General features: G+C 45.6%; 2 protein-coding genes across 4 annotated transcripts in view; both read left to right on the top strand.

The window, feature by feature from the left end:
• The window catches only part of Kif6 (kinesin family member 6), a 392117-nt gene that overhangs the window by 287910 nt on the left and 77969 nt on the right, over positions 1 to 26238 (top strand). For all 3 annotated transcript variants that reach the window (XM_047559645.1, XM_047559644.1, XM_047559646.1), the window contains 2 exons: positions 3990 to 4098; positions 16040 to 16095. In XM_047559645.1, the coding sequence (XP_047415601.1) occupies positions 3990 to 4098; positions 16040 to 16095 (165 nt within the window). The remainder of the gene's footprint in view (positions 1 to 3989; positions 4099 to 16039; positions 16096 to 26238) is intronic.
• LOC124989688 (40S ribosomal protein S2-like) lies at positions 22325 to 23263 on the top strand. The gene has a single exon (XM_047559647.1). It carries the CDS (start codon positions 22340 to 22342, stop codon positions 23213 to 23215), a length of 876 nt encoding a protein of 291 aa, XP_047415603.1. The 5' UTR covers positions 22325 to 22339; the 3' UTR covers positions 23216 to 23263.

Consider the following 26238-nt stretch of genomic DNA (forward strand, 5'->3'; position numbering starts at 1 on the left):
CTGCTTTCCCTGGAAAAAACCATGGAAGAGCAGAACTAATTGCCTCTAAAAGTTGGGCAACTCTTACCCTCCCCACCTTTTCTATAAACATGCAAATGTCATTCCCATTGAGTGGCAGAACCACCTGTATTGGTCAGGTTGCCTTTTTTTTTTTTTTTTTCTTTAAATTTTTATCTTTACAGACTGCATTTTGATTCATTGTACACAAATGGAGTACAACTCTTCATTTCTATGGCTGTACACAATGTAGATTCACACCATTCACGTAATCATACATGTACATAGGGTAATGATGACTGCCTCAGTCCACTATCTTTCCTTCCTTCTCCCACCCCCTCCCACCCCCTTTTCCTCTACACCATCCAAAGTTCCTTCATTCTTCTCTCTACCTGCCCCCACCATCCCCCCTCATTATGTATCATCATCCACTTATCAGAGAAAACATTCGGCCTTTGGTTTTTTGGACTTGGCCTATTTCACTTACCATGATAGTCTCCAACTCCATCCATTTACCAGCAAATGTCAGGTTGCCTTTTAATTCACGCTTTCTCTGCCCCTTCCACCTGGGCTCTTCTATTTCCCCACCTGGCAAATGGTGCACCATCTTTCAGAATTCTTCCAGATGAAGTTCATATGTCCCTCCTCCATGCAGTCTCCTCCCACTCTCCCGGACAGAGTGAACTTTCCTGCCCCTCTTCCTCCTTGTCTCCTGGTGCTGGACACAGCTCCCTGCGGCAAGCAGCCGTGTAATTATTTGTTCCCTTTTCTTTCTCTCTGGCTAGACTTTGAACTCTTTAAACACAAAGATCAAAGCTTTCATCTTCTTGTTGGATTTTGCATCTCTGTCACTTGCCTAGCACAGTGCCTAAGATAAATAAACACTTCTCCAAGGAAGAAATAAATAGATGATTGTCTCATTAGCAAGGTGAGCTTTCAAACTCCCTCGCTGCTCTCCTCCCTTTCTAATACATACAATGTGTGCTTCGGGACAAGAGCTTGTCACAGGAGAAAGAGCCTGTTTCTAAATCCTTGCAGGGAAAAAGAAATTGGACATATCTCTTTAATAAATAAAAAGTTGGGGAGAAAAGTCGTTCATTAATTTTGTGAGTGACCCCCAAATTGAGGTGATATTTGGTATATCAGTACAATTGGAAAAAAGTTGAATGTGAACTCTAAAGGGACAGAAGGGGATGGACAGGAGAAGGCTGAGACGGAGACCCAGCTCGCACACCTCGGCTGCTTGTGGGGTCCTCCCGTGGGCCTCTCAGGGGACCTCGGTCTCACGCTCCTTGTGGCAGCCTTCCATGAAGTCTCTGTAGACATCTAGGCCTTGCTTGGCCTCTTTGCCCTCAGACTAGGGACAAGACCAGCCTCCCCATGCCTCCCTGGGCAGACACCTAGGAAGCCAGCTGCCAGGATCATAGCCACCACAGCAATGCGCGTTCCCCTGTGATCACCACAGCCAAAAAAGCCCTAACTGCAGAATACTTTCTCTACAGCAGGAGGAAAGCTAATGCCATCTTCCTCGTAATCAGCCATGGCACTACAGGGTCCCTAAGTAACTCCCAGTGTGACTGTCCCACATGTGTACACAACTAAATTTTGGAATCTTTGGTAAATGATGATTCATGTATAATATGTTATACTGCTGGCTCCGAATTTCTTAGAACTTTTAAGATTCTCTCTAAAAAATAATTGCTAACTAACTTCCTGGGCTTACCTCCTCTGCACACTCCATAGGCCTTCTGTTCCCACTGTACACTCAGGGAAGACTCTGGGCTGTTGGGTTGATTGCAAGTTCTCCCAGGACTTACTGCCAAAATAGTACCGTGGGTACTGGAAGACCTGAGTGGGTTCTTTCCCCACCCAGCTGCCCATTCACACTCTCAACTCCACAAGAAAGCAGAGTAAGGTCCCTTCACGAGCCACCCTCCAACCCACCCCACCACTGTGACTACCTGGTGGGTAGGAGCCTTCTCTTCACCCCTCTGTGGGAGGCAATTTGGGGATCCCTGGGCAGGCTCCGCTGTGGTACCTGTGAACTTTCCTCTTCCCTAACTCCACTCCACACACACGCGGGCCCTCTGATTTTCTCGTGCGGTAAAGGCACACATTGTTACGGCTGGACATGGGCCAGGGGCAGGGGAGGAGAAGTAGGAGTGGATCCCTTGACTCCCGTGGGCTCTGCTGGTGAAAGTGCCCCGCATTGGTGTCTCTCGTGCACCCGAGCTCACCCTTCAGCGTTTCATGCCCACCAGGTCCCAGGTCCACTGGATTCTGGAGTGTGCAGGACAGATGTGGAGACAAAAATGAGCCGTGCCCATTTGCTTCTGATTGGAAATGGGTGGGGTGTTGCTGCGTACCTCACCATGCAGACATTCTTCATGGTGCTATTTTTACCACAGTAATCATTAAATTGGTGTCAGATGAGCTGGTCTAGTTCCTCATGCTGAGGCTGGGAGATGGAACTTGGCGGGTTTTTTCCAGGCAAGAGATGTTGTATGTGGCCCAGATGAGCAAGTCTCTGGAAACCTAGGCCTCACAGAGCCTCAGCCCTGGACCTCATTCCCATGGCGATTAGAGCAAGGCTCAGCATCATCACCCTTTACTCCTGACCAGATCATCTACTAGACACATGCTGAGCACCGTCTAAATGCCAGCCGTCAAGCAAGATGCTGGAGATGCACATGGGGATATTACCTCTACCCATGGGAAACTTGCACTTCACCAGAATTGACTGTTTGGTGAGGGAGGGTGTCCACCTGACTGTGCGTGCTGCAGGTCATGAATGGGACAGAGTGGAGGGCGGCAGCTTCATGGAGGTAGCAACGCTTAGCCAAGGGCTTTGAAGATAAGCAGAGCTATAGGTTGAAAACATGGGAAAAGGCCTTCCAGGCAAAGGAACCAAGGACTGAAGCATTTTTAAAAGTCTCTGAGCCGGGCACAGTTGCGCACACCCATAATCCCAGTGGCTTGGGAGGCTGAGGCAGGAGGATGGCAAGTTCAAAGCCAACCTCAGCAACTTAGCAAGGTCCTAAGTAATTAATGAGACCCTGTCTCAAAATAAAAAATTTTAAAAAGGGCTGAGGATGTCGCCCAGCAGTTGAGCACCCCTGGGTTCAATCCCTGGTATAATAATAATAATAATAATAATAATAATAATAATAAATAAAAGACTCTGTAGATTCATTCAAAACCCAGTTGTGAAGGCATCCGTCACTGAGGGGGCATCTCGGACATATACCTGTGCTGACCCTTCCTTGGGAGATTGGGATGAAAAGGTCCTGGTGCAGGGAAGGCACCTGGTGTCTGACCCTAGGCTCCGTATTTTAAGCCCTGAGCAGGGCCTCGCCGGGAGGCTTGGCCTGTAGTGGCAATAGCAGAACAGCATGTGGAAGTGCGACGTCAGCGAGGGACCCCTGCCATGGTCTTGTGATTGAGAAGCTAACTCTGGTGAGGTCCAAGAACACTCACCAGCCACAGAAAGAGAGGATGGATCATTACATGGAAACTAAGGGCAGAAATTTCTAGATTCTGTCTCTCCCAGTTTGGATTATAATTCCTGTAACTGGATGCCTGGAAACTCAGGGTGAAATTTAACAGAAAATCAGAGTGGGGCACAACAGGAACCAGGAGCGATGTGGCACTGAGTGGTGGCAGAAAGTGCATTTGCAGATGTCCCCGCAGTCCAGGGCTTGGTGCTCTGGTTTTCATTTCCTCTGACCAGACATTCCAAACCCCACCCCCCACAAGTCACATGGACATGCAGGCACAGCCCTGCAGGGTGCAGTGGGCGTCCTGTGGCTGGAAGGGCCTCCTCAGCGGGTCGGCAGCCAGCTGGAAGGGCCTGGGGCCACCTGTCTGGTCAGAGTCTCTCTGCCATGGGCCTCTTGGAGCCAGGGCTGGCTTTGTGGTCTGACTAAAGTGACAATGAAATTAATAGGATCCTGATGCTGTGACTGAGGCCATTTCCCTGTGTCTCCTAACAGGGATGCGAGAGGAAATGTCATTAGGGCGCCAGGAGGCTTTTGAAATCTTCAAGAGGGACCATGCTGACAGCATTACCATCGATGACAACAAACAGATTCTGAAACAGAGGTAAGACTGTCTCAGAGAGCCGCTGGCCCAGGGAGGCATACCAGGCCAGCCCCACAAAATCTGACCCTCTGTCTTCCTAATCTGCCCAAGGTAACTTCTGTGAGAAAGGCACATTGAGTTTCACACTGGACCACGTTCAGCCTGGTGTGATTCTCTTGTGTGAGCCACGTCAAGCCGGAGCGATCAGGGTGAGCCACTCTTAGGACAGGGCAGGTGCCAACAGCCGTAACTCTATGGACAATTCTCACACCATACATTAATGCTTATTAATCTGTCTTTCTGTTCCAAAGGCAGAAAAAAAAAATCTATGGCCCAAACTATATGCTTAGAACTCTAGTCCTCCAGCTGTTGCAGATGGCGGTCCCGTACTTCTTAGTCAAAGGACATAAATGCACATCCTGTGACGCAGGGCCTTTGTACATTCTCTAGGCCCCAATCAGAGCAGACAGTGCTGTCAACTGAGATTCTGGACCCCTGTAGGAAAACTTTATAGACACATGATTTGTTGAAGCTGGTCTGTGAGTTAGGCGCCTCTGGACTGCTCAGAAGGAGCTCTAGACTATGAACTCTTATAGGTCATGGGCAACTCTGGATCCTAGCACACGGTGCATTTCCACCCAGATTTGTTGAACTAAAATGAGATCCAGGTTGGAGAGACATCTCAGTGACAGTTCAAGGAAGTCCGAGAAGTAGGTGAGCTCTCAGGAGAACGTGACAGTGCGAGGACCTCCTTTGAAGGAAGGGTAGAGGGAAAGGAGACCCGAGAAGAGAGAGAGGAGAGAACCAGGAGAAAGTCACGTCCTGAAAGCCAAGAGAGAGTTCCAAGAAGGAGCACGGCGGCGGCGGAGTCAGATGCTCGGACCAAGTAAGCAGAGGGAGTGAGACGCGCCTCGGCGTCTAGAAGACCACCAGTAGGAGGGTTGGGTGTGAATGTAGCAGTGGAGGCAGGAATTAAAAGTGGCCTCTGTTTTCTCTGTGACAAAGAAGTTGGTAGAATGAAAGACTCGAGGATGGAGATGAAGATCCCACGCAGCCGCCCCAGGGAGGGGCAGGAAGGAGGAAAAGGAAAGGCAGACAGCACTGGGGCCCAGGCCCAGCCAACACTGTTCCGATGGCTTTCACACTCGAGCAGGGAAAGAGGTCCCTTCAGGACTCCAGTGGTGGTGACAGGGGTACAGTCATTCTGGAAAGCAGTCCAGCCCTTATCAGTCAAAAGAAGTCTGTAACCCTGTGACCCAGCATTTCTCAGTGCATGTTCCACGGGCTCCTAAGGGGTCAGATAAGTGGGTGCTCACAGCGGCACTGCTGTGGCCAAGAAGAGTTGGACACACTCTGGGCACCCCTCTCTGGGGCTGTAGACAGGGGATCCTGGGAGACCCTTGGATCAGCATGCAGCATGTGGGAGCCGTGGACTAGATTCTTACCTGCCAATGGGCTAGAGCTGGACAGCACCGCCTGGGCAGGACACAACTCCTGTAAATTACAAACCTGGGCATACCACCCAGAAACACGCACTGCATGTACTTTAACCACAGAGAGGGAGCAGAGCAGGGGCTTAAAAGGAAGGGAAGAGTGAATTAATAAAACCAGGGAACCGGGGAGGGAGAGAGAAAGCGAATCTCGTGAAAGCTGAGGGCTCTCTCCTAGGCCACAGATTTGAGCCTGGGCTGCAAGGCTCCCATAAACCTCGCGATGCTGTCCCAGCTTTAAGCCATGTCTTTGTGAGATGGCCAGCTAGACAGCGTAGAGTGGAACCCCTTCCTTATCTGTCTGAAGATGACCATGTCAACCACATGACAACTGCCCCAGCCAGGAGGGACCTCCAAAGAGCTCTCAGTTGTGTCCATGCTCATGAGGCTGCTTAGCTCATATCATGGCTCATAATCTTGGCTTCATATTAAAATGCCCCACAGAGCTTTCAAAGCCTTCCAACCGAGGTGGTGGGAGGCTGACGCAGGAGGATCACAAGTTCAAAGCCAGCCTCAGCAAAAGTGGGGCCCTAAGCAGCTCAGGGAGACCCTGTCTCTAAATAAAATACAAAATAGGGCTGGGGATGTGACCCAGTGGTTGAGTGCCCTGAGTTTAATTCCCAGTACCCCTTCAAAAAACAAAGCCTTCCAAAACCTGGGCTGACTCCCCAGCTTTTCTGATTTAATTAGTTGGGGTCTGAGCATCCCGTTTAAAAAGCGGGTACCAGTAACAGCCAGATTTGAAAGCCACTGGCTTAGACCATGTCGATAGACCTTGAAATCCAGAACCTCTGAGGTAGGATCCCTCAAACTCTACAGATTAAAAATCTTCCAACTCAGAACTCAAACTATCCCTATTTGCTGATGATATGATTATATACTTAGAGGAACCAGGAAATTCCACCAGAAAACTTTTAGATCTCATAAGTGAATTCAGTAAAGTAGTGGGATATAAGATCAATGCACATAAATCTAAGGCATTTTTATACATAAGTGATGAATCTTCAGAAAGAGAAATTAGGAAAACTACCCCATTCACAATAGCATCGAAAAAAATAAAATATTTGGGAATCAATCTCACAAAAGAGGTGAAAGACCTCTACAATGAGAACTACAGAACACTAAAGAAAGAAATTAAAGAAAACCTCAGAAGATGGAAAGATCTCCCATGTTCTTGGATGGGAAGAATTAATATTGTCAAAATGGCCATACTACCAAAAGTGCTATACAGATTCAATGCAATTCCAATTAAAATCCCAATGATGTACCTTACAGAAATAGAGCAAGAAATTATGAAATTCATCTGGAAGAATAAAAAACCCAGAATAGCTAAAGCAATCCTCAGTAGAAAGAGTGAAGCAGGGGGTATCGCAATACCAGATCTTCAACTCTACTACAAAGCAATAGTAACAAAAACGGCATGGTATTGGTACCAAAATAGAAAGGTGGATCAATGGTACAGAATAGAGGACACGGACACAAACCCAAATAAATACAATTTTCTCATACTAGACAAAGGGGCCAAAAATATGCAATGGAGAAAAGATAGCCTCTTCAACAAATGGTGCTGGGGGAATTGGAAATCCATATGCAACAGAATGAAACTAAACCCATATCTCTCACCATGCACGTAACTAAACTCAAAATGGATTAAGGATCTCGGAATCAGACCAGAGACCTTGCATCTTATAGAAGAAAAAGTAGGTCCAGAGCTTCAACATGTCGGCTTAGGACCAGACTTCCTTAACAGGATTCCCATAGCACAAGAAATAAAAGCAAGAATCAATAACTGGGACAGATTCAAACTAAAAAGCTTTCTCTTAGCAAAGGAAACTATCAGCAATGCAAAGAAAGAGCCTACAGAGTGGGAGAAAATCTTTGCCAATCATACTTCAGATAGAGAACTAATCTCCAGAATCTATAAAGAACTCAAAAAACTCTACACCAAGAATGCAAATAATCCAATCGACAAATGGGCTAAGGAAATGAATAGACACTTCACAGAAGAAGATCTACAAGCAATCAACAAACATGGAAAAATGTTCAACATCTCTAGTAATAAGAGAAATGCAAATCAGAACCATCCTAAGATTCCATCTCACCCCAATTAGAATGGCAATTATCAAGAATACAAGCAACAACAGGTGTTGGCGAGGATGTGGGGAGAAAGGTACACTCATACATTGCTGGTGGGGCTGCAAATTAGTGCAGCCACTCTGGAAAGCAGTATGGAGATTCCTTAGAAAACTTGGAATGGAACCACCATTTGACCCAGCTATCCCACTCTTTGGCCTATACCCAAAGGACTTAAAATCAGCATACTACAGAGATACAGCCACATCAATGTTCATAACTGCTCAGTTCACAATAACCAGATTGTGGAACCAACCTAGATGTCCTTCAATTGATGAATGGATAAAGAAACTGTGGTATATATATACAATGGAATATTACTCAGCCATAAAGAATGATAAAATTATGGCATTTGCAGGCAAATGGATGAAATTGGAGAATATCATGCTAAGTGAGATAAGCCAATCTCAAAAAAACAAAGGACAAATGATATCGCTAATAAGTGGATGATGACACATAATGGGGGGGTGGGAGGGGTTAGTGTTAGGGTTAGAGTTAGGGTTAGGGAGGGGGGCAAGAATGGAGGAAGGAAGGACTGTATAGAGGGAAAAGAGGGATGGAAGGGGTGGGGGGGAAGGGGAAGAATAACAGAATGAATCAAACAGCATTACCCTATGTAAATTTATGATTACACAAATGGTATGCCTTTACGTCATGTACAAACAGAGAAACAACATGTATCCCATTTGTTTACAAAAAAAAAAAAAAAAACTTCCAACTCTTCACCTCTCTCGACCATTGAGGTGCGTGCGAGCGCATCATTCCACTCCTCACCGTGTCTTCTCGTGAGACCTTCAGGATCAAACGATTCCTGGCCAAGAAACAAAAGCAAAACCATCCCAGTCCCCAGTGGATTCCCCTGAAAACTGTAAAATAAACCAGGTTCAATGCCAGAAGGAGACACTGGTGGAGAACCTAGCTGCATCAGTAGTGGATCCCATAAAATGGCACATGCAGTTATGCTGCGTCACAGTCACTGTCATCTTACCATGTCCATCTGAAAATGTCACCACTGTCGGACAGTTGGACACGTTTAACTGAAATTTGGTCTTTTTTTAGCTATCAGGGTCCCGGAGTACTGGTTTTGGTTGGTTCAGTAATAAATATGCCAAATTTGGGTCGGGGGGAACTACCAGTTGATTCTTGAGTATTCAGTGTAAGAATCACTGACTTAAGAACGTGCTTTGGGGTTTAAGTGTATGGAGGTCACTCAGGATGGCAGGATTCTAGTGATCCCATCATCCCCCTGGCTACCCTGCAAGGGAATTAATTAGACTCACCGAGCTTTACTCTGCAAATAGGTTTTCTCAGCAGCACATCAGTTTTTTAAAATCAAATGAAAAGTCAGGAGACCAGCCCACATTTTAAAAAATGCCTACATCTATTTAATGTTACTATAATACCAGTCATTAAGGGCCTATTTCATAGTCAGGGGCAGGAAAGTGCAACCCAGATCCCACTCTTTATTCAGTCTTGGTGCTCTTGTTTGCCTTCATGGAGATTAACCAATTATTAGATATTACATACTCGAAGCTGCTTAAGGCGGGGGACCAAGAGAAAATGTCTCCATAATAAAAACAACTACACGATCAGTATTCCAACAACAGACACTACAATAAAGCTCCCAGATGATCAGAGGGTGACCTCCATGCCACCCTTGGGAATGTTCTTCCAATAACCCTGGCCCCTTCCCTGCTGCTCCTGTGTGGACATCTGTTGACCAGTCCTAGGAATAGACACGGGCCGGGGCAGTTGGCCAGGGAGGGTACTCCATCTCTTGCCTAACTCTACTTTGTCTCAGCAAGCAGGGCCCACCAGCCAGCCCAGCCTCCCATTTCACTCCCTGCTTCTCACAGGGGTGACTGTGGTCCAGTGGTTTTCTGTTCTAATGTCTCTGGTTGGCAAAGTGCACAAAAGAGGGTCTGGAATTAATTGTCCCCCATTCAAAAGTCCCCCTAGGCCATAACAAGCAGGTTCTAACACCTCATGCAGGGATTGGATTATTGGTGACCCACAATGCCCCCTGATTCCCTTCACTCTCCCAGAGTACAAAAACTAATTTCAAATTGCAGGAGGGGAAAATGAATGACTTTTGCATTCCATGATACTTAATCAAAGGGTTTTTCTTCCCTTTTCACCTGAATACTTTGCTGCATGGAACCCTGGCCCCCAGTGTGGGGGGAGTTGTGCTGCCTGTCTGTGACAACAGAAATAAAATGTTGACATGTTACTAGGATGTTTGCCCTTCAATGAACAAGAGCCTGGGAGCCAGTTCTTCAGTGGGATTTTTCAGTAGAGGACAATTGCAATTCACAGTCACTACATTTTCCAGGCATGACTCATCCTCATGGTGTATAATAAAATGCAGGGAGCCTGGTAACCCCATGCTTGGCAAATATCAGTGCCCAAGCAACACACAGCGAAGTTTCTTTTGTGGCAAATCCTTTCTACAAACCGAATCCCCCAGACACAGAGTCTCATTAAATAGCAAAAGAGGTAACAAACAGGGAAATTAACTGCGATTGAAATAAGGCGTTGATGATGTGAACTAAGCTGAGAAAAGCGCCCCTTCACTCAGTTGGATCCTCCCAACATAAAATAAAATGCCAATCTAAAACCAACAGGAAAACTGGACCAAGGGTGGGGAAGAATCTTGGGCACATTCTGGAAATAACACCCCTGATAAACAGGAGGTCCATGGTTCCTATTAGGCATCAATTTTAATCTTTATTGTTCTTCCATTTGTTTTTTGTATTTACACCTTGTCTGCTGAACTAGAATTATAAACTCTGAGAGCAGAGATTAGATTAGAATCTCCTCAGCCTCCTCATGGTTTTTTAAAAAAACATACTGGGTACAAAAATGGTCCTCAAAACCTCTAGTTTGTTTGAGAATGACAACTTGAAATTGACTTTGAGGAATGTTAGTAGCCGAAAAAAACTGCTTGGGAAGGCTTATGTCTTCCTAGAAGCTGAGAATCGGCAGCAGGCTGCTCGAGAGCCCAGCAGGAACAGGTGACAGGACAGCCATCATGACAATAGAAAAGTGCATGAGGAGCAAAGGGTGGATCTTCACATAAACGGAGGCCACCGAGGTGCCAGGTGCAGCCTACAGAGAAAGGAAATGGCAAAACACAGGCCTCTGATAGGAAGAGTGTTTCTCTCAGTCCATGAAAAATAATGTACGAAGTTAATTGATGTAGATGAGACTAGAAAAGATATCACGGAAGCCCCTTGTCCTCCAACAGCATGGCGCACTGATCTAAAGACACCCTTCCAGCTGGGATGACAGGGAATAGGGTGCTGAGGTCTTGGGGACTCGGTGGTTTATGAATGCCAGCAACTACCACCTAGCTTCCCCCTGACTGGGGTGTGGTTCTACCTCCCGGGAAGGAACCAGGAGTTGGGTTCCTCAGCTGCTTCCCCAGTGATAAATAATGCCTTTGTCTGTCACACACCACGGGCAGATTGGGATTCTCCCAGGAACTGGTCTTGGAAGTTGTGTGAGATTCTACCTCAATTCCCCCCATTTTTTTCATTCTCTAAAGATGAGAAGCTTGGCAGCCCGTGTTGAGTGTTTGTTTGTTTGTTTGTTTTGGTACCAGGGATTGAATTCAGGGGCACTCGTCCACTGAGCCACATGCCCAGCCCTATTTTGTATTTTATTTAGAGACAGGGTCTCACTGAGTTGCTTAGCACTTCCCTTTTGCTGAGGCTGGCTTTGAACTCGTGATCCTCCTGCCTCAGCTGCCCAAACCCCTGGGATTACAGGCGTGCACCACCACACGAGCTGCATGTTGAGTTCTTGACATTGACGTGCAGGAAGCTCCCCTAATCCTTCAGTTTGCTAAGAGGATGATATTCATCCGCTATTGTCTGGGGTCACTGCTTCCGGTCTGCAGCCCCTCCACCTCACAGTTCAGCACCACCCTGTGGGTTTCTACCTTGCCCAGCGACCATCATAATTCACACACATGCAGCCCAGTTATGTTTACTCCTGGGTCCTTGCTGCATCAACCCAGCCCTGAGAGGCATTTCATCCTAATCTTAGAAAGGAGGAATCTGGCCCTTCCTGCTAAGAGGTGGAGGAAGCACGTGATCCAAGCCTGCTGACTCCTGCTCTGGGGCTCTTGGCGTCATGCACGCTGCCTGTTTGAGCATGCTCCCTCACAAGCTCAGCTGCTTTTATTCTACAAATATTTGTGGAATGCTTACTAGGTGTGAGCTGCTGTCTTAACCCCCAGGGAAATAAGAGTGAATTAAATAGACATGGTCACTGTCCTCAGAGAGCTTACGATATTAAAAGTGAAACAAATCAAGTGAACAGCAGATTCCATAATGTAGCACATCTGGGGCATCACCCATTGCAGATGTACAATCTTGGAGAACTATCCAGAGAAAGGCCTTGCAGGGGTTGAGTGGAAATGGGCCAGGTGGAAAAAGAGGCTCCAAGCAAAGGGAAAGACCCCAAGGTGAGAGAGAGTGTGACCCTTTGTGGAACTGGAAGTGATTTCAGACCACCTGGAAAGGTGGAAGGGGCAGGGTGGAGAAAGAAGAGCTGGAGAGGGCAGCAGAAGCCAGAGCACAGAAGAGTCTACTTCACCCTGTTAAGGAATGTGGACTATGTCCTGAGGTCACTGGGGAACGTCTCGAGGAGTCTGAAGCAGGAGAGGAACAGGATCAGGCATTTGCACTTGAGGATCGCTGGCTCAAATGTGGGGACTAGTGTGCAGGCAGAGGAGGTGAAAAGAGGGAGAGGATTGTGCTCTGGTTGAAGAAATCTGGGATCGAGATGACCATGCTCGGCTTTAAGGCAATTGAAGTAGGAAGAAGCTAAGTGGAATGCTCTGGCAAGGTACTGAGGATGCAGGCTCCAAGATTCAGCCAAGGGGCTCACGGGAGACAGGGCAAAGGATGGCATGCGGGTTACCAGCATGAGCTGTGTTTGAGGAAGAACGTCGTAAATTGTCAGAGGAGGAGATCAGTTCTTTTTGGACGCAGTGAATTTATTATCTGCAGCGCACTCAACAGACAGTGTCTATGTGGGTCGGGAACTAAGGTAGGACTAAGATGGAAATTTGGGAGGTGACAACGGAGAGCAAAGACACTGGCATGAATGGGGTCCCTGCAGAGAGCCAGAAAAGTGAGAACAGGGCTTAGACAAAATCCTGAGGATTACCAATATTCAAGAACAGGCTGCAAGAAGAGCCTGCAGAAAAGACTAGAGAAGAGCTACAGAGAGAAGGAAAGGACAGGAGACCTGGCACCATGGAAGCCGTGACAGTGCTTCCCCAGTGTCACAGGAGGTCTGCAGGCACAGGCAGAAGCATTGTGGCGATGTCACAGGAAGCCAACCTCGTGAAGAACGGCCAGGGCACTGCATTAGCTCTCCCTTCCCAGGCCAGCCCTTGCCCAGCCCAGAGATTTCCTGTGCAGGTGGAGGCAGCTTCCCGCCCACATCCGTACGGCTATCACATCCAGTTACACTGCCCACCCCAGAGTCAGCCACGCAGATAGCGACACCCTGAAAGGACTGCTTTGGCACCAGTAGTAAGGAAGCCTGGGGCGGGGGTCATCATTGTCCTGGCTGAGACATGGAACCTTCCCACTGGCCCTTCTCAAGATGCACCTTCTGATACAGGCCAGGCCCCCTCTGTTTAGGGTCCTGCACCTGGGAAAGTCAGCCAGCTCCCTTCCCTGACACGGGTCTGCCCCTGAACCAGTCATCTTTGGGCATGGGCCCCTTTTAAGAGGTCAGGAGTGAGGACGCTCCCCTGGCAATGACCAGGTGGGCAGGACTTCAACCAGGGGAGCTGTGGGTGGGGAGCGGGGAAGGACTGGAGACGAGCTAGCTGGGGAGGTGGGGAGGCCCGGGCAGGCTGGCAGGAGTGTGGCCCAGCTGCTGGGTTCTCACCTCTTTCTCACCCTCCCCACCGTCCCCACCTTCCCCTCATCTCTCCCTCTGCTCCCTCAGAGTTTGTCTTGACCAGAATCAGGAACACATGTGGGTGGAGTGGTGCCAACTTGCAAAGGGAAGGGAGAATGGTCTCAGGAAGATAGTGCCACCCGCAGTCCCAGCTCTCCAGTGGAGAAGCCCTTTTTAGCTCTGGGCTGGAGGGCTGCAGAGAGACTGGAACCGCCAGCGGCTCCCCGGCAGTGCCCGTGGCACGGGACGGTTCTGGAGAGAGTTGAGAGTTGACCATGGCACTCAACAGTTTCCTCCACCATGCCCCCAGGACAGCTCTGGACACTGCTGGCTCTCCACCCCAGGCCCATCAGGGCCTCGCTGGGCTGCTGCACAGTGGAAATGGCCCTATCTGTGCATAGTGTCTTCCCTTTTATAGACCCACATTGGTTTCCTCCAGTATTGTGTGACAATCAGATCCCACTAAGTCCTAGGTACTAGGGATGGACACAGCAGTGATCAGTCACAGTCCCTCCCTCAGCAGAACTTAGAGTAGGAAGACAGTCCTCATCTCAGTGACGTGGACCAAATGTGGAATTATACTTTCCCAGCAGCGAAGACCAATGTGAGCCCACAGAGCCAGAACGGCGGCGGCAGCACTTCATGCTGAGTGTTTGCTGAACTGAGCCGGATCTGACCTGGAGTGCACTTCTCTCTGGGAGAGGACAGGCCTTAACTGAGGAGAAGATATCTGTAACCCGCACTGTGACCGAACTGAATAGCCTCCGTGACGGAGCCAGGTGGAGTCCCTGGAAACCCAGCATTAGGAGAAAGTGTCCCCTTCCCTGGGAACTTCATCCCCGGCAAAGCAGACAGACTGAGAAAATAGCACTGAAGTCATGTGCACGTCTCCTCCACCCAGCACAGGCGTCAAGGCACCCTGACCCTTGCTTATGTCTTCCCTGCCTGGATGCCTCCCCACTGCCTCTAGCATGGTCCTGTGCAGCTGTCGTATTTATGGATGAAACAATAGGATAGCTGGGATTCCATGGGATCCAGAAAGATTTGAGAGGGTAGGAAAAGGATGGGGAGATAGAGAAATAAAATTGCACAAGGTATGTGAGGGTTCCTCCTACTATTCTGTGTTGTGTATATTTGAAAATTTTCAGAATAAAAAGTTTTCTGAAAACTCTTACGCAGCCATGAAACCCTGGTTAATACCGCCTTGAGCTTGAAGCTTTCCTACTTCCTGGCCCCACCCATGGAAAGGCCCTTTGCTAGTAGTAGACTCTAATGGTGCCACTATTGTCACCGAATATAGCACAGTGACTTACTATCACCATGTAGTATGGATTTTGTTTCATAGGGCTTCAGTTACCTCCTTAATTCCACAGCAGAAAGGAGAAAGGAAAGCAATTAACATTTCATAAGGGTCCACTCTATGTAGAGACTTGAACTACCTGTTTCTCATAGAGGCCAGGTCTTTCCTGAGCGCACAGTCGGGTGTGTTGTAGGTAAATCATGAATGGATGCTAGAAAATATAGAGGCCTTACTGATTCAACTCCAGCACAACCATCTCCTAAACTAGTATGCATTCATCCAAAATCATAGTTTCTGATATAGGGAAGGACTTAAAATGTTATATGAAACTAAATAAATCAGGGCCCAAAATCATATGTATAGTATGAGTTCACCTTATACAAACTGGCTAGAAAAAAAAAAAAAAACTAGATATGTGTGTGTATATATATATGAAAATATGCTTATTTCTGAGTAGGGCACTCTTTGAATTTTTTTCCTAAATTATATTTTCAAAATCTGGTTCAGTAATCATTTATGGCAGGAATGAACAAACGTCTTCTAAAAAGGACCAGTTAGTAAAAAGGGCCACTTCTGTGGGCCATGCAGATCCTGTCACAGCTACTCAACTTGGCTTTGGTAGCACAAGAGCAGCCCGGACTGTATTTAAATGAGAGGTGTGACTGTCCTCCAATAAACCCTTGTTTACAGAGCCAGGCAGCGGGCTAGATGTATCTTATCAACAGCCACAGTTTGCTGACCTATGATTTATTACTTTATAATCAGGAAAAAAAAACTTTTTTTGGCTCTTAAGATCTTGGATCCATGATTGATACAGAAACCTTACTGCATGCTTTATTCTGGAACCCTTGTAGCATAAAACAATAGAAATCAAAAAACCATAAATTAAAGAATATGAGAATGAAAATTCTGAGTCTGAAAGACTAAAATTTCATGGTATCTATAATAATACAAACTTTCTATTTTTAAGCCTAATACATGTCACTTACTTAGATTTTCTTTTATGTCTTTTAATAAAGTTTATAATAGTCTACAGATGTCTTACAAATCTATTCTTTTTCAAACATAATGTAGGATGAGCAGAAAAAGTGAACTTTTCTCTTTTTCCCTCTAGATTTTCTGAAGCAAAGGCCCTGGGAGAAAGTATAAATGAAGCAAGAAGTAAAATTGGTAAGCAGATGATCCTCTGTGAGCCTCTTTCACAGAGTATTTTCCTGGTGACCATCAGGTCACCATGTGTCCCCAAGTAGCCATAAGATCTAGTTCTAGGAGAGGCCCTGCCAAGGAAACTGCTCTGAAGGGCTCTTCCTGGGGGGTTTGCTGTCCCTCCACCTCCCTTCAGGAACACACTTCCTTTTATCTGAACTTAAACTTGTCACCCTCATGCAGGCCTGAGTTCTAGCATATCAATGAGAAAGTCCTGCCTTGCCCTGGTGTTCTTTGACGGTGGCTCAACTTGTCATTACGGTATGATTATGGTGATACTATTTCATATTTTCAAGTGCTGTGAAACACTTTTATACCTGCCAAACCTTGTGCTTAGCATTTGGGGCACAGCTATGCGGCGTTCAACACACTCACAAAGCCATGAGAGGAAGAGAAGCAAAACTGAACCAGTGTGTCTGCCTGGGGCACAAGCTGCCGAGCAGGGCTCCCCCACTCAGGGGAACATGCCTGGAAAGGTGACGTTTAGGCAGACAAGCTTGATACCTGAGGATCTCAAATCCTGTTCAAAGTGAGAGGAAGAAGTTTCCCTTATTCTAGCTGCAAGATTCAACAGAGACCCATTTCCCAGACTTGAGGCAGCTTCACAGAGGGGACCTCTTCTGCCTTCACCTCTGCTCAGGAAAGCAGGAGTTACCTGTTTGCAGTGACCCCCCAGCTCCCACTCCTCCCCCATTTCCCCTCTCCACAATGAGGGCCAACAGAACTACTGGAAGTGTCCCCTGAACTTGTCCTGCAGAACATAAAAAATCATGACAGCCTCTGCCCATCTAAGTCTGGGAACAGAGCCTCATGTTTCCCTCTGTGATAAAGACGGAACGGGTGAGGCTGCCAGGCCCCAAGTCACAGAAAATCCTTGCATCTCAGGAGTTGTAACCTGAGGTCCAGAATTATGGATGGTGACACATGCCCCTAGATTTTCACTAACCTGAAGCTGAAATTCAGCACTGCCTCAATGATGAATGTAGACAGCAGACCCCAGCAGAATTGGCAGCACCTGTCACCAGTGGAAATCGCAGTTCTTTCATTTCACATCACAATGTAAGCGGACTTTGTAAAATATCTTTTCTGGTCATCACTACTTCAAAATTGCAGTAGTCACTAGACTTACCATTAGATCTTGTTATTTAATGCATTTAGATAAAAGTACCTAGGTATTTCTATATCAGAAAGTTTCAAAATTTTGTGAACTATTTCATTATAACTGGTTTTTCCTACAAGCCTATATATTTTATTCATCTAAAATCATTATTCAGAGAAAGAAGCAATACCTTCTTCAGACTACTAGAAGATTACTGGCGCACGCGTGCGCGCACATACACACACACACACACACACACAAAATTGCAAACCTGTTTCTTGGCCTGATTCCCAAACTCCCTAAAACTGCATGCAAAAAACTGGGCTTGGGGGTATGCGTGTGTTTTCTGGAGATAATATCATAGCTTATCCAATTCTCAAAGAGGTCACTGACCCAAACCTATAAGGAACCTGATACTAGGCTATTGCCCCCTCTGCTTCAGGCAGGAATACAGATGCCCTGTGGAGGGGCAGCCCAGTCCTGGAAAGCAGGGCAGTGGTGTCCTACCGGACATGGGCTGCCTGGCAGGAAGGGGAAGCAGATTTCAGTGCATCTGGGCCCATCTCTCAGGATTGTTTGACCCCAAGTGACCCAGTCACTTTTCATCCTTGGAGGAGTAAGAGAGAAAGACCTTTTATATGCTACTTCTTTTGCCAAAACAATATGAAATGTTGCTCTTAAAAAATATCTTATGGGCTGGGGAGATAGCTCAGCTGATAGAGTGCTTGCCTTGCAAGCACAAGGCCCTGGGTTCTATCCCCAGTACTGCAAAAAAAATAATAATAATAATAATCTTACTCTGTAAACCAAAATTAACTGTCCCAACCTTAATGAGATATACTATGGAAGACACCAATTACCTGTACCAATTTACTTGGTGTTTTGCTCTAGGTACAGTGGGTTGTCATCAGTAGTGGTACGTTCTCCATATTCTGATACAGAAATGTGTGTTGATGGATCCAACTTGCCATATTCTCAAGGTTAGACAGGTCCGAGGGTGCCCTACATCTGTGCAAGTTGTGCGCTATGCAGGAGCCAGGGATAAAAGGAGTGAGGCCTGTATTTGACCTGCCCAGGAGGATGTCTGTGAATCACACTCAAAGGGTCTAGTTACGCTGTCAGAAACCTTGGGTAACTAAACCTTGTTTTTTCCAGAAAATAACAAGTAGCGCTCACACCAGTATTGAGACTGGGTCTTCCATTGCCAACAGGGCATTGGCTAGTCCAGTGGTATTAGTAAAACCAGTGGGACTCTCTCCTCACTTTACACAAATAGAAAGCTAAGCTCCATCTCCTGGCCACCATCTTTCAAACTGGGTTCTTAATCCAAGGGACCCAGATGAGTGGACCACTAAGACTGAAGGGCTCGCAATACTTGACCACAGCGGATATCCCACCTTCATGGCATCTCAGACATCAGGCTAAGATTAAGGAAGTGTAGGTGAAATTGGCACATGTATTTAAAATTTCCAAGGCAAACTTGAAGGAAACTGGTTTCAGGAAATTTATGATATAAGTGATTGCATTTTTCCTAGAGAGAAATTAAATCAAGTGGAATTTGCAATCCCCAAGGAGTGTCTTAGTGAATCCGGGAGGCAGGATCACAGCACAGATGTACCATGACATGCCTGGGATGGTGACTCAGCACCACTCCCAGCTGGGTCACATCCTGCCTCTGGGCCCTCAGGCAGGCTCGGAATGCCAAGGAGTGCACTTGTAATTGGCCCACAGAGAGGGAACCAAATCTGTATTTGTGCTCTATCGATTGGCCAGGCCACATGTTTAGAGTTTCAGTGGCTGCTGTCTCCTCGGGCAACTTGCTTTTTCTCTGTCATTGTGACTGAGAACTGCCTCTTGAGTTTCATTCTCAAAAACTTCTAAAGGCTTCCCATTCAGTAGTGACCACATAATATCTCACTTTTACAGGGTCAATCAAAACTTCCATATTGTTGCCTTCTCTTTTTAGAAGCCAACCCAAGTAGGTAGATAAACTTTTGCCACATGTTCCTGCTTGTTCCTCTGTGTACCCCATTTACATCAATCCTGAGGTTGAAATGAGTTGAAATAGAAATGGGAGAAATAACCAATTTAGATTATCACTGAAAAATAACAGGGTCTCTGTTTCTATAGGAGAGCCACTGTCCTTGTATTTACCTGTCCCATGCAGAAAGGCATCCGGCTGCTATTCATCACGGAGTCCATGTTTTGAACATGCCCATTGCTGTGTCTTCCAAAATGCCGTGAGGCCAAACGGTTGGCAACGAAGCCGCCTGCGCTAGGGGCAGTGACATCAGGCTGGCATTTTTTCACTGACCCGGATCCTGGCACTGGTCTTTCTAATGTTCTGCCACTGGCAGCATTGTCTTTGGTATCAAAGGACAATGAATGGCTGTTCGGTGGCGGGAGGCCACTCCTAAAGCAGGCCAGGAGCCAGGTGCTTTGGAGGCGGGTCAAAGAGTTTGACTGACACCCCTGGCGCCTCTTCATCCCCCCAGGTCCTGCTAAATGAAAACTACTGTCACAGAAGGCCACCCAGAAGACTTTTCACTAGTGAGCTGCTGGGTAATCAATTAAAAAATCATAGGCAATGTACTAAGAAGGAGCTGTTAGTGAGAGGTGACATAAAAAGCAAACACTTGAAAAAGCTAGCAAAATGTTCTGGCAATTTTCTTTCCTCTGCTAATTCAAAGAAGGACTCCAACCTATGATTTGAACAATACTTTTTTAAAATGTTTCCAGTGCACATTTGGAATTCAGGAAATCATTTCTCAGATTTATCAGCAGAATAAAAAGGGCTATTTCTCCTCTTTTTCAGTTCTGTGCATGTTCTTCATTTAGTTTTCACTTGAGGCTTACTTTTGGACCTGGTTTTTGCAAGTTGGCTTCTGGTATCTTTTCCTAGAGAAAAGACAATCTCCGGTACATTTTGAGAGATTATGATGACCTGAGCCAAGTATAGTCTTTCGTTTCTATTTGTCACCAGCTCCAAATAACAAGGACAACAACAACAATAGCAGCCCTTACTCCCTGGCAGGCTGAGAATTTGACCTACATTATCTCATTTAATCCTCACAGACCTTAAAGACATGACCTTTAAGATGAGTACTGGTTGCACATCCCTAATCCAAAAATCCAAAATCCATAATGCTCTGAATTCTGAAATTGTTTGAGACCCTCATGGTGGATTTTGAATCTTCAGATTTGGAATGCTGGACCAGTAATGTCTGTGGAAATATTCCAGAACCTGAAAATGTATTATCATATGTCATAGACTCTAACACACATACTTTTCACACTCTTCACACCTGTGATATAAGGATACATTTAGTCATCCCTTTTGGCTATTTTTTCACATTTTAAAACCTCTGTAATAGGACTGGTCTTAGGGTTGATGTAGTCTTAGAATTTATGAAATAATGGTATTTTCATCATTTTACAGATTTTTTTTTAAATGGAGTTCAGTGAAATGGCCAAGCTAGAATTAAAATCCACTTCTGTCCAACTCCAAAATCTTTAAGTCCCATATACTACCTCCACAAATTCAGATTTACCTAAATTTTATGTTTTCTTCCAAGTTTAAAATTTCACTAAGCTATTACTCAGTTTTCCTGAGTCTTTAGCCTTTATCCTACATGATATGCCCAGCAAGAGGCTCAACCTAGACCCTGGCTCAGGGGCTACGAGCATAATTCAAGAAAATTAAGAGTCTTTGTGACACAATTCAGGAGGAGGCCCAAGTGGAGGTTCTGAAGCCCAGCCTGCTCTTGTTCACCGTCCCACATGCACCTGCTCCTGGTCACGTCCATCCGTAGGAAACAACTCCTTTTCCTAGTTTGCAGAAAGTTGTCCTCTGGGCGTGCAGCATCCCTGGTAGGATTCAGTGTCCCATATGGTTTTCAGCTGTTGCTTTTGATCATTTGGAGAAGAGCATTGAAGGGCTGCATCTTCAGGCTCTATACAGTTCCCACTGGATGGGTTTATAAATGCTTTGGAAAATGCAAAAGAATTCAAAGTGTAAACTTAGAGGAGGTTTAGTAGAAAGAGATGTAACAAAGTATTCATGCTTAACTACCCTAACCTGCACAAATAAAGACTAGAGAAAGTCTGATTAAGGGTAAATGTAAATGTCAACAGAGACCAGAAGATAAAAGTGTATTACTATAAAGTTAAAAAAAAAAGAAAAAGAAAAAGAAATACTATATCTCAAAAGTAAGAAATGTAAAAGCCAAAATATAGCCCTTCCTTCCTGCGTCCAGTAGTTCTGTGCCCACACTGCATTGAGTTTCCTAGGTAACTCTGCTCTCCACAAGAGAGATGATTCAGAGGAAAGCAGCTAAAGTAATGATTAAGATGTTACAAGTAGATTTTTGCTTCATTAAGTAGTTCACCATCTGTTTATTTTAAATACAACCCCTGTTTGTGTATTATTTAGTTTGATTTTTAAATTATACTTATTAAAAATGTTCAATTAATTTGCATCCAGTTTGCATTGGCCAGGATGTTTGACTGTAAGCATAAAAGGAAATTTATTGCCTCATGTAGCTGAGAAGTCTAAGGAGTAAAACTAGCTTTGAATACATTCTCTCTCTTCTCCTTCTTGCCTTTTTTCCCTCCGTATCCTAGTTCTGCTTAACGAAGCTGTGTGATGGCCTCTCCCCATTTAGTGGCAAGGTACCCCTAGAAACTCAAGTGTGCATGGTCTGTAGAATTCATAGTTCCTATAGGAATGATCTTTCCTGACATCATTGGCAAAAGTCCCTACAGGAAGAAATCATCTACCTGGCTTGTCATGCACCCTCTCTGAACAGTCCCCCTGCCTCCAGGTGCATGGAACATTCTGATTGACTTAGGTCATGTCTCCCCCCCCCCCCCCCCCCCCCGCCCCCGTGAACACCTAGCCCATCCATACCACTACATACACTGAACAGGGTTTGTAAGGAATTAAAGAGTTATCTTTCTTCAAAGGAAGAAATGCTGGACATACAAAAATCATATTCATTACAAATGTTACAGAAATCTATGGCCTCAAACAAGAGACAGCTGTAAAAGAATAGACAATTCCTATCAGAAAAGATAACAGACTTTCCTTCTTCTCTGGGAAAACACCAAATGGTGGATGACGCCCGTGCAGCCGGAGGGCCCGGAGGGCCCAGGGGCCCCGGAATGGGTGGCCGCGGCGGCTTCCGCGGAGGCTTCGGCAGCGGTCTGCGAGGCCGGGGTTGGGGCCGGGGCCGGGGCCTCGGCCGCGGCGCTCGCGGAGGCAAGGCCGAAGACAAGGAGTGGATCCCGGTCACCAAGCTGGGCCGCCTGGTCAAGGACATGAAGATCAAGTCCTTGGAGGAGATCTACCTCTTTTCCTTGCCTATCAAGGAGTCTGAGATCATCGACTTTTTCCTGGGGGCGTCACTCAAGGATGAGGTTTTGAAGATCATGCCTGTACAGAAGCAGACTCGTGCTGGCCAGCGGACCAGGTTTAAGGCATTTGTAGCTATCGGGGACTACAATAGTCATGTTGGACTGGGAGTAAAGTGCTCCAAGGAGGTAGCCACTGCTATCCGAGGGGCCATCATCCTGGCCAAGCTCTCCATTGTTCCTGTGCGGCGAGGCTACTGGGGGAACAAGATTGGCAAGCCTCACACTGTTCCTTGCAAGGTGACTGGACGTTGTGGTTCTGTGCTGGTGCGGCTCATCCCTGCTCCCAGAGGTACTGGCATTGTCTCAGCCCCTGTGCCCAAGAAGCTGCTGATGATGGCTGGCATTGATGACTGCTATACTTCTGCCAGGGGCTGCACTGCCACCTTGGGCAATTTCGCTAAGGCCACCTTTGATGCCATCTCCAAGACATACAGCTATGTGACTCCCGATCTCTGGAAAGAAACTGTGTTCACCAAGTCTCCCTATCAGGAATTCACTGACCATCTTGTGAAAACCCACACCAGAGTCTCTGTACAGAGGACCCAGGCTCCAGCTGTGGCTACAACATAAGAGTTTTTATACAAAAAAAAATAAATAAATAAAGTGAATGAAACCTGAAAAAAAAAAAAAAAAGATAACAGACTTATTTTTCCAGGAATAAAAAAACTATAAATAGGGAAATTTAAAACTGGTTTTAAGTGCAGATGCTTCTGCTATAATGTGTACAAATATGTAACAATAAATCCCACCATTATGTGCAACTATACCAATAAAAATATGGAAAAATAAAAATAAAAAAGAGGAGGAATTGTAGGAAAATTAAGATTGGAGGAAGAACCGGGCCAGGTGGCACACACCTGTCATCCCAACACCTCGGGAGGCTGAGACAGGAGGATGGCTAGTTCAAAGCCAGCCTCAGCAAAGGAGAGGTGCTAAGCAACTCAGTGAGACTCTGTCTCTAAATAAAATACAAAATAGGGCTGGGGATGTGGCTCAGTGATCAAGTGCCCCTGAATTCAATCCCCAATACCTCCAAAAAATAAAAGAAAATAAAATAAAAATTGGAAGAAAAACTCTCAAAATCCATTCTTTTTCTACCTAGAATTCTATCAATGATCATTCAGTAAAAATAATGACACAGTAGGCATGTTAGATTCCTAATACATAAGGAAACACCATATAAAACATCAAATATTTTTTCCAAAATGAGACTATCATGATAGAAGAGGGTATAAGGAAGGTTGAGGGTGCTGAGTCACAGAGATATGAACAGCCACACAAAGCTGGGACAAATGGCATAATCAGCATTTCTAAGAGCAAACATGCGGCTACCCTGGCCCACAGAAGGGAATGTTGGGAGAGCGGAGGGTGTTCCATCCTGTGCATTCAGCTGCTTTTACATGGTGATTCAAAACTTTAGCTTATTAGGAAAAAAAAAAAAGATCCTATGTGAACAAATGAGATTGGGAATTATATGACATCATTTCCCTGTTAGCCAATTGCACATGAGCTAATTACTGCTAAAGAAATATAGGTGTAAGAGAACTTACTTATATTATTTGCTATTATATAGAAGAATCGATAAATTGTAATTCAGTGTTCAAGAGATTTGAGAAAAAAGAAACGATTTTCGGTTACATTGAAAATATATTTATGCAAAAGAACATTTTGTCAAGAAGGTAATTAAACGGATTGAGATTCTGGGAATCTTAAAAAGCAGGATAGGAAAGCATCTTTCTATAATAACTCAGGGTATCTAAAGAAAAAAGAGCAAAGATGACTTCTTAAGGTCCCTTCTGTAACAATTCTGGTGTCACTAAAATTGCAGAATGTTCCAAGACATGCAGTTATCTGAGTGACAGCTCATAACCGGTATGACTGATGTCCTCGTGAAATTGATTGAATGTTTTGCTGTCATAGTTTGAAAATCAAACAAAAACATGATCTGATACCAGCTGGAGGCTGTTGAGTGCATTTGCTGACAAGTGGTAACACTAATAATCGTCATACACATAGGAGGAAGCAATGATTTTGTTGGAATGGCAGCAAATAAGGATGGGTGGCTGCTTGCTAAGAGTCCTGATGGAGTCTTCTCACCTTAATCAGTGAACCAGGATCCAGGACCTGGGCTCAGCTCAGTGGACTCAGGAAGACTGACCTGTGCCAATCATACACTATAGACCTAAAAGGCAATTCATTAATTTACTGGGGTGGATATTTTTTTGTAAGCAAGAACTCTTAAATCACCTGCAACTAAGGTACCTCCTCCTGAGGAAAAAACTAGATTAGTATTGAGAGACTGATAAATGAACATTTCCAACCACAGAGATAATCAAAACAAAGAGAAGTAGGCGGTATTAAGAGAGGGGCTCTCATAGTAATGAAGACTCACAAGGCATCCATTGCCCACAGGAACAATAACTCTATGTCAGTTCTAGTCCTTGGTCCAGCCCCTGTCCTCTGTGGACTATGTGCATTCACTATTACAACCTACCCCATTTACTATCCAGACTGACCAGCCGCCTCCTATATACAATGCCCTTTCTCCAGACAAGATAAAAAATGTGCTATGTTTTTTCTTACTGAAATATAATTATATCCCACCCCTACTGAACTAGGGATTTGGGATAGAGAGGGAGGTATACTGAGTCTCAAAGGAAATGCCCATGAGCCACTGAGATAAAAAAGCTCCCAAAATTAAATGCAACTCCTGAGTGACATGCCCCTGACCCATGCTTTTGTAAAATGAGAGCAGTGTTCAGATGTAGGAAAAACTGGAGCAAAATTATACAACTCTGCCCTGACTCCGTCTCAAATCCAGCCCCTAGTACCAGCCCTCTATAAATATTAACACCCTACACCAGCAGATTGCCGTCTCCCCTCTGGAGATGGCCCACAATCTCCTTTGAATGTATATTCCTTGCTTTAGCCCAAAGGTGTCTCTCTTGAGATTGGCCCATTCTCCCTTGAATATGTACCTAGTTCCCTAAATAAAGCTCTGTCTATGCCTTCAACTGGCACATGCTGAAATTCTTTTCCAACACACATACCAAGAACCCTTCTGGTACTGAGTTGAGTCTTCTCTGGGAACTCCTGGGACCCTTCTTTGGAGATGTGTTTTCTCCCATGACACCACCTCTGAATGATGAACCCCAAGTCACATTGTAATGTGTTTTAGGTCACAAAAACAGTAAGTTTTAGTTTGGCACTTGATTTTCAGAAATAGAAACCCTGTTGAGCTCAGACCTAGGATGCCTGTGTAGTGATGCTGACCATCTCAGCAGGACACCATAATAAGAGCTGAATGGGAGCCAGAACTAGGACCTGGGAGTCATCGGGAGCCATGGTGCCCTGAGCATGTGCTCTCCGTGCCCCCTCGGTGCTTCTCACTCCCTGTGTCTGTCTGCTCCTGCACCTGCCAGCCCTGCTGACCAGAGCTGCTGCTTTCTCATGATTTTGGTTTCCCTTGGCCCCAACTATACCTGAAAGTACCCTTTATCACTCAGTCCCCAAAGCAAATGAGCTAATTATTTGCTTTTTTTTTTTTTTAACTCTAAAATATAAAAAAGAGAAACCAACTGACCCAATTCTAG

The sequence above is a fragment of the Sciurus carolinensis genome, chromosome 7 (genome assembly GCF_902686445.1).
Source record: "Sciurus carolinensis chromosome 7, mSciCar1.2, whole genome shotgun sequence".
In the NCBI taxonomy this organism is placed as follows: Eukaryota; Metazoa; Chordata; class Mammalia; order Rodentia; family Sciuridae; genus Sciurus; species Sciurus carolinensis.

Coding starts and splice junctions, on each gene's coding strand:
- LOC124989688 (XM_047559647.1), top strand. CDS start 22,340: ATGGTGGATGACGCCCGTGCAGCCGGAGGGCCCGGAGGGCCCAGGGGC.